The 11,664-nt window shown below is 39.2% G+C and overlaps 1 protein-coding gene across 1 annotated transcript; it reads right to left on the reverse strand.

Annotated features, from left to right (window-relative positions):
* Nucleotides 1-2,580: 2,580 nt before the first annotated feature.
* Nucleotides 2,581-10,307, reverse strand: LOC133534101 (uncharacterized). Its single transcript, XM_061873191.1, has 4 exons — nt 8,515-10,307; nt 7,382-7,829; nt 3,930-3,939; nt 2,581-3,145 (listed from the first exon to the last, which is right to left on the reverse strand). The coding sequence occupies exons 1-4, from the start codon at nt 8,773-8,775 to the stop codon at nt 2,755-2,757; spliced, it is 1,110 nt and encodes a 369-aa protein (XP_061729175.1). The 5' UTR covers nt 8,776-10,307; the 3' UTR covers nt 2,581-2,754.
* Between the last annotated feature and the right edge of the window lie 1,357 nt (nt 10,308-11,664).

The following is an 11,664-nucleotide window of genomic DNA, read 5'->3' on the forward strand; positions in this document are numbered from 1 at the left end:
CCAGCAAATTTTAATCCAAAATGTCGTAAATGTTTATTAGTGCATGATTTTATTTAATTTATATCAAAGATTGGTCAGGCAACTAAATCTAAACACGTAGGTAAAGTGCCTTGTCCCCTACATAATCAAATATAAATATCAAAATTAACATAACGTATAGGTACCTAAATATAGATTATAGTTAAACCTCTTATTCAACTTAAACTTAGGTTTGAGCAGTTTGACCTGTTAGGTATGAGCAGGTATGGTAATGGCACCATTCATAGGACATTTAAGAGAACAACTGGATAATTGCTGACACTTCACTGATAATTGAAAAAATTTCTAACGCTTTGGGCGTTAAAATTTGAGTTTAATGTCCTTTCACCTTTTATTATTCAGTAGAGATAACTATATTTGATGATCAAACGAACTTCTTGAAGTGAAGTTCGATCGATATTATATGAGTCACTTCATTTGAAGATATAATTTTATATTAACCATGTAGTTTCCCTATTGTACAGATAGCATCGCACACATTTAAGAGTAACTATTTTGATTAAAACTGTGAAAACCAACATCCGCCCACTTCCGCTTACTGGTTACCTGCGTGCGGCGACCGCTGCGCTCTTCATTATTTTTAGAGAAGGCAAGAACCAAAACTTACATCAGGGTTCTAGGGTGGGTGGGACCTTATATTATATCTTCAAATGAAGTGACTCATATAATATCGATCGAACTTCACTTCAAGAAGTTCGTTTGATCATCAATTATATTTCGTCACTTCATTTTTCAGATATAATTTTATATTAACCATGTAGATGTTTAGAGATATAAGTTTTGGTTGAAATAAGACAAAAGCTTTGGCTCAGACAGCCAAGTGCCTAGTTTAAGTTAAGACGTTCCTCCTAACTCCACACACCACATAGAAAAAAAAAACTTCTCAATGTATATGCCATGCCAATGACCGCAGGATTTTTATTTTAATTACTGTACGTTACGTATACACCGTACTAACATTAGAAATATATTATTAAAAAACATCATAGTGAGACACTAAAAACATATATCTATCTTAGTCCGAAGTAAAATAAGTCATTCGGGTGAAATTTATTTGTTAATGTTAACCATGGTGATAAACCGAAATATTTTGTATTTTTTTTTTCTATCTGACCTACTGTATTTGCAGTTAGTATCCTTGGTGTGAGATATAATATAGTTCACGTTTCAAAATCAAGGTGATATTTAAACAGTTATTATAATAAACACAAATGGGTGGAAAACAATTAAAAACTTATAAATAATTATTATACTTTAATATTTCAAATTATTAGATTATATAAGTTAATGGCAAGAATTTATTTATTTTCAGGTGCTAGGGATTTATTTTGATCTGAATTTATTTATTTTCAATTTCTAGGGATTTATTTTGATAAGTTGTATTAAGTTAGTGTCCCAAATGTACCATATTTTGATGTTTTGAGTTATATGATTTAAAACCGTATTTCAGCAGTCGTTTAACTTTAACCAATTCTGTAATAAAAGAAAACGATCTGATGATCCTTTTTCATGAAAACACATGATACTATTTTAATTGACTGCTAAAGAAATCCAGAAGTATGGTAAATTAAACTGAACCAAAATTAAATCAATGCTTTAGCGAACAACTGTCTAACGGGTTGTGTTTTAAGCCATCAAGTAATTGAAGTTATTATCGCTGTATCCCACCTGCGCAGAGTAGCCCACCTGCGTAGACTGCAGACCAAGTTCAGGACATAACATGTGTACTATACACAAGTATACTGTGCCAATTGAGTTATAAAGCCTTGTTTAAAAGCATAAAGAAAGTTTAGGTATGTAGGTTCAAAATAAAAAGTACATGTTAGGTATGTACACATGATATATATATATTGTAACACGCCTATTAGGATATCAAAACAAAGCCTAATAATCACGTTTCAATTTGTTGTTCACACTGAAACATAATTCACTAAGATTCTATACACTTTGTGGTCTACTTTACATTCAGTTTAATTCGATTACAAAAAGTAGAATTAATTCATAAAAGTCCTTTTATGAATGTATGAAAGTTCACTAGCGGTCCTTGTCCGCGATACGGAATTAAAGAAGACAGGCGGTACTACTATTGATATCAACTTTAGACTCGTCTAAGAGTAATAACTAAAATAAGACCTAATATTTTAACGATTCAACCCAGCGTTACCTCCAAACAGTGTGGGATACGCTGTGTTCACTGAGCAGCTGGCGACAATGAGAAAATTCAGTTATTAGGCTCATGCACACGCAAGTTGGCTTACAGCAGCTCCTGCTGAACGAATAGTGATACAACGGCCTACAAAGACTTACGCGGCCTAGCGCGTTTTAAGATTTTTAACTTAAAAAGAATAGTTTTTTATTTTACTTTTCTCCAAAACGTGTCTAACGTCATTGAAATTCGTTAAAATCTCTGATCTATTCAAGAAGAAATATACTTCGGATATTATCAAATGTAAAAATCCATCATGTTCTTGAAATATAAGAAATATATGAACGTGCATTGTTCAAGCTTGGAGTCTTGATTATTAAAATAAAAATCTTAGATACTTTTAAAAACTTCTAATTCGAGTTCCACAAAGGTACTTAAGCTGGTATTGTATGAATAGAAAAATATGTTTCGAATTGCGTGTGACGCGCACATGAGCGCGTATCTCAGAGCCAAGTGTGCTCGCTAGGCGTCTAGAGGCGGCGAGGGGCGCGGCAGCTGGGCCAACTGGTTTATTGGTATGCAGTCCCCGCTTCCCCTTCGTTGGTAGGAGCCTCAACATCCTGGGGGCCCTTGGAGGCGTTAGCCTTCAAGGCTTCATGGGTCTCGTCCAGCAGAGGGCAGAGGTATTTCACACCTCGCTTATAGGTGCCTGTTACAGTGGCAACTTCGGCTACTCGCGAAATCCCGTCGGCGCCAGGAAACAATTTGGAGATTCGTCCAAGCCGCCAGTGCAGTGGAGGAGTATTCTCTTCCTTGATTAGGACCAGGTCACCCAGTTGAAGCGCTCGTCCTGGAACACGCCATTTCGTCCGTTGCTGGAGCTCGCAGACGTATTCCATTTGCCAGCGCCGCCAGAAGTGCTGTCTTAGTGCCTCGAGCCTCTGAAACCTGTCTAAACGGCTTGGGTTTATATCCGCGAGGTGGGGCGACGGTAACGAAGTGAGCGCGCGGCCGATGATGAAGTGACCTGGGGTTAAGGGTTGGAAATCGTTTGGTGAGGACGATAAAGGACATAAAGGACGACTGTTCAGGATAGATTCAACCTGACTAAATAAAGTTGCCAATTCTTCATAGGTTAAATGAGCGTTACCTAGAATGCGATTGAGGTGAAATTTGGCAGATTTGACTCCTGCTTCCCACAAACCACCAAAGTGAGGAGCATATGCCGGTTGGAATTTAAATTGTATTCCCTCATTTGCTGCAAAATTGCAAACCGTGTCTGAATTTGAACTAAGATAATCGCTAATTTCCTTGGCCGCTCCTACAAAATTACGTCCATTATCGCAGAAGATCTCGCGAGGTCGCCCTCTGCGCGAGATAAAACGTCGCAGCGAAAGAATAAACGAATCCGTCGATAGCGTGCTTACTGCCTCTAAATGCAAACATTTGTATCGAAGACAAACAAATATCGCTAAATAGCACTTCGTTATTTTGCAACCTCTGCCATGCCTGTCCGTAATCATAAAAGGCCCAGCGAAGTCTACGCCGACACTAATGAACGGAAAATCAGGCGTTACGCGCTGAGAGGGTAGAGCGCCCATCAATGGAGCAGAAGTATTGCCAGCTACGCGGCGACAGGTGACGCATTGTTGCGAGACTGTGCGCGCAAGTGTGCGCCCCGATACGGCCCATACCGACTCGCGAATGGCGGCTAAAAGCAGCTGAGGAGGAGCGTGCAGAAGACGGATGTGTTCCTGTTGAAACAGCAATCTAGTAAATCTATGTTTGGCATGTAAAAGCATTGGGTGGCGTTTATCAAATTGATAAAACGAAGAGGACAGACGTCCACCAACTCTGAGAAGTTTGTCATCTTCATCGTAAAATGGGTTAAGCGATAGAATATGGCATTTAGGGCCTAGAGATTGCTTGTCACGCAACAATTTCAATTCGAGGGGGAAACTAGCCTGTTGCGACAAAGCGACCAATTTTTTAAAAGAAGCCTCGAGCTCCTCAGGTTGTAGCACACCCGTAGTTTTATTGGTTGAGAGACGGCAGTTATGCGCAAACCTAAGCATATAGGCTACCGCACGTTGCAAAGTTTTAAGTTTCGAATATCGATCGAAATCAACGACATTATTTTTTTGTGAATCTTTAGTGATCGTGACGTTAACCTTTAGCTCGGGTAAATCGAATTCCGAGTTTGAGGAAAACTGAGGCCAGTTATTCTGTGGCTCGTACAAAAAGGACGGCCCGGTCCACCACATTTGCAAATCAGGTAAGCGACGCGCTTCGACCCCTCTAGATGGATAGTCAGCCGGATTTACAGCGGTAGGAACGTGACGAAACTCACTACCATCGGTGAGTTCTAAAATATGAGCCACGCGATTAGCAACAAATGTTTTTAATTTAGTTTGATTTGTTTTAAGCCATGCGATCACAATTGACGAGTCAGTCCAATAAATTTTTTGCGCAATCTGGCAGCGCAACGTCTTAGAGACAGCTGACGCGAGCTGCGCGCCTAGAAGGCAAGCACATAATTCCAAACGAGGAATAGTCGTAGCCTGGACCGGCGTGACCTTAGCCTTGGCGCACAGCAGCCTGACCATAACAACGCCCTTCTCATTTGTTGACTTTAAATAAATACAGGCCGCATATGCAACTGAGCTCGCATCACAAAATACATGCATCTCGATATACGTCGGCGAGTCGCATAGAACATGACGAGGTATTTGGATCGAAGTTAAAGACGCTAGTCCGTTTACAAAATCCTGCCAAGACTCGTTTATGTAGCTCGGCACGGAAGCATCCCAGTCGATTTTTTCAATCCATAATTTTTGAATTAAAACTTTAGGTATAATCGTCAGCAAACAAAGGAGGCCTAATGGATCAAATATTTTACACGAGTCCGATAAAATTGATCGTTTCGTAGGATGGCCGTCCTTGGCCGAATATTGAGTAGGGAAATGAATGATATCTGTTTCAGAGTCCCAGCCCACTCCTAACGTATGCGACGATGAGCTAATGATCAAGCTACCTTTATTTTCATTGGGGTTTTCTGAGTCGTGCAAAATTGACGATAAATTAGAGCGATATTTGCGCAGAGGGAAACAACCAGCTGCCAGCGCACGCTCAACCGACTCTTTAATAGAACGTAGTTCCTCCTCTGTGTCCGATCCTGTTAGCAAATCATCCACTAAAAAATCATTTTGGATGATGGTCTTAATTTTTTCATTTGCACATTCTTCGCCCAACTGCCATAAACAGCGTGTGCTCAAAAAACTAGCACTTGAAAATCCGTAAGTGACCGTGTTAAGTTTTAAAGTTTTTAAAGGTTCGTTCTCATTGGAGCGCCAAAGAATTAATTGTAAATCGCGGTCACACTCCTGAACCAAGACCTGCCGATACATCTTAGCGACATCCCCAGTCAAAACGTATTTGTAAGTGCGAAACCTCAATAGAATATTAAATAATGAATCCTGAATCGTCGGCCCGACCATCTGCAGGTCGTTTATAGAATAACCAGACGTGGTGGGGGCACTACCATGGAAAACGACTCTTAATTTCGTAGATTCGCTGGAGGGCTTTTGCACACAATGATGTGGCACAAAAAAGAAGGGTCCGGAATGTCAGAATCGGACACAGAGAGATGGCCTAATTCGGCATATTCGTTTATAAATTGCTCGTAAGCCGCTTTTAAATCAGGGCTACGTTTAAATCGTTTCTCTAATGCAAAAAACCGTTTTTTAGCTAAGCGATACGAGTTCCCTAAACAATCGGGCTCCGTAACCAATGGCAAGCGTACGTGAAACCTACCGTTATCGTCACGATAAGTGTGAGTGACAAAATGTTGCTCACATTCCGCCTCTAAATCGGTAAACGGTTGATTAGGTTGGGGCACTTGCTCCAGCTGCCAGAATTTAGTAAGCGAGTCGTCAAGATCATTATCACTGGACGTGTACAAGTGATTGCATTGTAAAAAAGAATTGAACGACTTTTTATCGAACGCTGAGTATGCATTGTACTTACTGACAACTAACCATCCTAGTTTTGATTTGCGCAAAACAAGCGTATCGTGCCCTAAATCAATTTGCTCGCCTCCAACCAAATTCCAAAAAACGTCAGCCCCAATTAAGATATCTACAGGTCCAGGCTGATTAAAATGAGGATCGGCGAGTTTTTTATTACGTGGCCACTTGACGTTCGACACATCGATAGGCCTTAGTGGCAAATTGCTGTTAATTACGGGCAGCGCTAAACATGAGATATCGAATTTAATATTTTTATCATGTTTAGACCGAATTTGCACAAAACAGCGTTCCGGATTACTAGATATAGGCACGTCAGATAATCCGAAAAGATTTGTATTACTGGGCAGCGGTGCGAGTTGCAATTTCTGTTTAAAATCGGTTGTAACAATAGAAGTCATGCTTCCGCAATCTAAAAAAGCGCGCGCCGTTACATAATCATTAGTAGCCGGGCTATATATGTCTATGTACGCGGTAGGTAAAAGTACCTGATTTGAGCGCGATACGGTCATATTTGACGACAGCCCGAGCCCGGGCTCCGAGCGCGGCGGAGGCGCATCTACGGGCGCAGTGGCAACCTGAGGAGTCTCCCTATGCAATAAAATATTATGGCGCTTCTTACAAGTGTGACACGGAGCTACTCTGCAGCGATGAGAAGTATGCCCCTTCCGCAAACAGTTGAGACAAAGGCGTAACCTTGACGCTCCGGAGATCCGGTCTTCGATGGACAGGGACAGGAATGACGAGCAATCGTAAATCCGGTGCTCACCGCTGCAGAGCACACAGGCAGGAGGAGAGGCCGAGGCCGAAGCAGCAGGAGTGGCTGAAACCGCAAAACACTTGGTGCTAGACTTCTCACGTTTATTGTGAGGCGAGGCAATAGGTTCGCGTTTATTATTATTATTTGTGATATTATTTTTCATATCAGATTTATTACGCTGAACCGATTCCAAAACATCAGCACGTCCCTTTAAAAAGCGATTAAAATCGGCCAATGACGGTAAATCGTCATTTGAAAATGAATTACTTTTAAATTCCTCCCATTTTAAGCTAGTGTTACTATCGAGTTTACTTGCGACCATATGTATAAGAAGCGTGTCCCATTTATCAGTGGGCTGGCCCAACGTATTTAAAGCCCGTAGGTTTTTGGACACATGATCCACTAAGTAACGAAGGGACTTTGCTGATTCGCGACCAATCGCTTGCAAATTAAACAATGAGTTCAAATGGTTGCTAATCAGCTGTTTTTTGTTGTCATATCTCTCGCAGAGAAGACGCCAGGCCTCAGCGTAATTACTGTCCGACACTTCTAAATTACTAATCACCTGAGCCGCTTCACCATCCAAATAAGAATTTAAATAGTGAAATTTGTGAATCGGCTTGATGTTGTCGGAACTGTGAATAAGGGAATCAAATGTGTCTCTGAATTCGAGCCACTTAAAGTACGAACCATCGAAACTAGCGATTTTAATCACAGGCAAACGAAAATTTAAACCGTTGCATGTATTGTCATGACCACAGTTACTTTGAACTTCAGACTTTACGCTGGCGAAATCAGATCCTTCGGCTGCCTTGTCAATAATCTTTTGAGCCGTGGCAATAAGAGAAATAAAATCATTTTCCTACTCCTCTACTGTTATCTGTCATTTATGCATTCATTAACACGAATATAAGAACATACATAAAAGATTTCAAGAAAAGTCTATATTGTCTATTCCTCATAAAAGCTCTTGTGCTTTTATAAGCTATAATGTTACTGCGATTAATGGCTACCAACCTAACAAAACCAAAACGAATACAGTTTTAAACTAAGTGTATTGCTGCCAACGTACAAAATATTCATTTGGTTGCATAGTAAAAATAATTACTTCGTAAGTGTCGCATGTGACACCCGTAATATAGCAACACCCATAGACTACGAAGACCGCTTAGCGTTGCTTGTTAGTCTCCGTAGGCTACGGTGGCCAAAATTGAGAAAAAACTGTCCAAAAAATTAATTTAGCAAGTAGCAAGTACCAGGGCCTCATGAGTTACGAGGAGGTGTCGCTGACCGGCCGGCCGCGGCCCGGGGCGGGCCGGGCGCGTAACAAGGTATGCTCGCGCGTCTTGGCTATATACTTTTGCTGTAATTTGTTTACCTAAATTAAGATTTATTTTTGTTGACTCGTAGGAAAAATATTGTATGCAACGTTGTATAAGTAGGTCAAAAAATTCTCGTGGCGTATTCCTTTACAATGTTCGCCTACGCCTTCGGCTCCGGCTCACATTGTAACTCACGCCACTCGCCTTTTTTGACCCTTCTTATACCACTGTTGCATAAAATACTATTTCCATCTCTTCTCTTATGTCAATTTCGGTCTGAATTTCTGATCTAGTCGCAATTTCTATTTGAGTTTGGATCTGGTCAAACTGTGTGAACATACTACGAAAACGATCCAATTTCAACGAAAGTTCGTCTACATCTTTCGAGAAAATACTTTCCTGAGCATTCAAATCGGCAATGTAATTTTTAAATTTAGTAATACGTCCCTTAATAGACGTTCTAGTGGGTACCAACGTAGCCATCTTATGACAAAGATCTGATTTCAATGAAAACAGCGAATGAGGAAATCAAAAATAAAAATATGGAATAAATACGTAAATTTTCTGGCCTATGTTCACAGTCACAGTGGTTGGCTCGGTCGGCAACAGTGCTATGCGAAATGCAGGAATCAGCAGAAAACACACCGCAGCTGCAGCTGAGTCGTAGCTGTTGCCGGGGAGCGACGCGACCGGTTCTTATCTGTAACACGATCGCACGAACACTTGTGTTACTATGAAATGCAATGGTTTTTTTTTTATGCGTTGAGATTTAACTGCGCGTAATTAGTAAAATCGCTAGACAGTATTCTTTTTGTGTATTTAGCACAAAGTAGGAGTATGCTTTATGAAATGGAGAAAAGTTTAAGCTGATGAAATTAACTAATAAGAATGTCACTCAAATAAGCGTTTCTGTTCTTAAATAGTTTTAAATAAATGCTTAACTTAGCGCAAAAGGCTATAAGTTTTGAATTGGCTATAAAGCAGCGACCAGATTATTTCACTGACACTTGTTATCAAAAGAGGATACGTGGCTAACAAATGTTTACGTCACTAATGCAATAAAATGGCATACAATTAAAATTAAGTACGGCAAGGGGGTGAAGACGGCAAAGCTAAATAGTCAAATAGGTGGAAGAAAGTACGAGCAGAGAGTAGGAAATATGAAGGAATGGTGCACTTCCCTTGCTAAACCTGGCTGCGGCGTAGTTCTGACCGGCGGGCTTGAAGTAAGGGTGTCTGCAGTTTCCAAAATGGCGTCGTAAATCTCCGAATATTTCTACAGTACAACTGGCGTCGCGGATAGGTACAATCCAACAGGCGGATCCAAAAAACTGCGTTGGCGCCGGGTTGTCCAATTTGTGCCACGTTGTTGCTGTCGTGACCTTTGCCTTCTTCACACGTAGGACTTTCGTTCGACTCGGGCAGAAGCTATCTTTGCGTATTAATCACGTCGATGGGTCACCATGTTCAAGCTTGGAGTCTTGATTATTAAAATAAAAATCTTAGATACTTTTAAAAACTTCTAATTCGAGTTCCACAAAGGTACTTAAGCTGGTATTGTATGAATAGAAAAATATGTTTCGAATTGCGTGTGACGCGCACATGAGCGCGTATCTCAGAGCCAAGTGTGCTCGCTAGGCGTCTAGAGGCGGCGAGGGGCGCGGCAGCTGGGCCAACTGGTTTATTGGTATGCAGTCCCCGCTTCCCCTTCGTTGGTAGGAGCCTCAACATGCATAATTCTATATGCTTTCGGTTAAGTTATGAAAAAATAAATTTATAAGGCTACTATAACTACTACTCAACTTTCGAAGTTATTTCTTATATAAGATTAGAATTTACCCAAATTCAAATGTTTATTATTGCGCTCATATTGCATACAATAAATAGGGCAAGGGCCAAGGCCCATTAATGACATCGGAATATATTTATAAATTAATTTTATATACCTTATGTATATTCGAGCTACTCGTATTACGGTGCTTAGTTAATAATAACCAGTTAAACCTGAGTAGGTAAAGTCAGCGTACAACAAACATGATCAGTAAGTCTTTTCATTTGAATAAAGATAAATAAGATGATTTTTTTTTTCTCTTTCATTAAATATTAATGACAACATGACACGTTTGACCATATTTGAACAAATATCGGTGCTGTAGCTGCTATTCTCTCAGCGCAAACTAAACTAGCACAGCAATCAACCACGATAACAATAACAATCCACAGTATTTCAGGTATTAAGCATCAAATCTCAAATGCCCTCTTTTTTTTATTTTATCCAAATATTCGCTCTGTCGGTAACGAAAGACTGAGACGTAATGTTGTATATTTTTATAATGTATAAAAAAAATAAACTTATAGAACTGACATAATAAAATAGAAAATGTATTTGCTGTATTGCTACTGTGGTTGTATTGTGAGTTTAGAAAACAAATATTATATTTAGTGATTCGGTCTTAATTTTATGAATGACTATATTAATTATGATACTAAATGTATATGTACATATATTTCAAACTTAGCAAAAACGTATTGCATAACCGTTTTGAGTGTTTTAAGTCTAGTGAACGTATTGCATAGTACCATCGCATTAATGATGGCTGAAAGAGTACCGCGACCGACACATGAGAGTTGAACCATACATTAATTTAATAATTTTATACGATTTCTATTACCTATTTAATAACTTAGTTATTTAAGTAGTAATCTGAGGGGTAATCCTTTAAAGGATAATCAGAGGGTAATCGTCTTGTTGTTTTAATACAATTACCTAAATAAATATATGAATAGGTATTTACCTAGTTACCGATTATTTACAATCATAAAAATAAACACTCAATATCTGTGAGACATGCGAACAAAATTTATTAATAAGTGCAACTCGCCAAAATGCAGAGAAAACCGCTTTCTGATTAACTCAGATGGATGGTACTCTAGTGGTGCTTGACACTGAGTTCTTGCAAATTGTTCTAGTAAATTGTGATGAAAAAACTCGTCTCCTCTAATTCAATTGAAGTAAGTGTACTTATTATAATTTAATGATTCAATTGAATTAATTATCCAATATAACTTTAAGAAAAAATCTAATTATCAAACAGATGATAAGTACTTACTGGCATCGCCTATGAGCGACCAGGACAATTACTCATTTATTATCAAGTTTTGTTATATCTTATTCTGAGAAATAAAGATTCTCAAAGCTGATATTTATTTTTATATAAGTATTCATTTGGTTGACTCTTTTTTTTTTATGCGATTTAATATAGGAGGAAACCAAAGTTGTTCAAGTTTTATCGCCCATAACATTATTGACGTACGTAGCCATATTTTTATAGTTCGATTTATGAATGTTTCTGCATATCATAATCATTTAAA

This window comes from Cydia pomonella, unplaced genomic scaffold, assembly GCF_033807575.1.
Source record: "Cydia pomonella isolate Wapato2018A unplaced genomic scaffold, ilCydPomo1 PGA_scaffold_56, whole genome shotgun sequence".
NCBI lineage: Eukaryota > Metazoa > Arthropoda > Insecta > Lepidoptera > Tortricidae > Cydia > Cydia pomonella.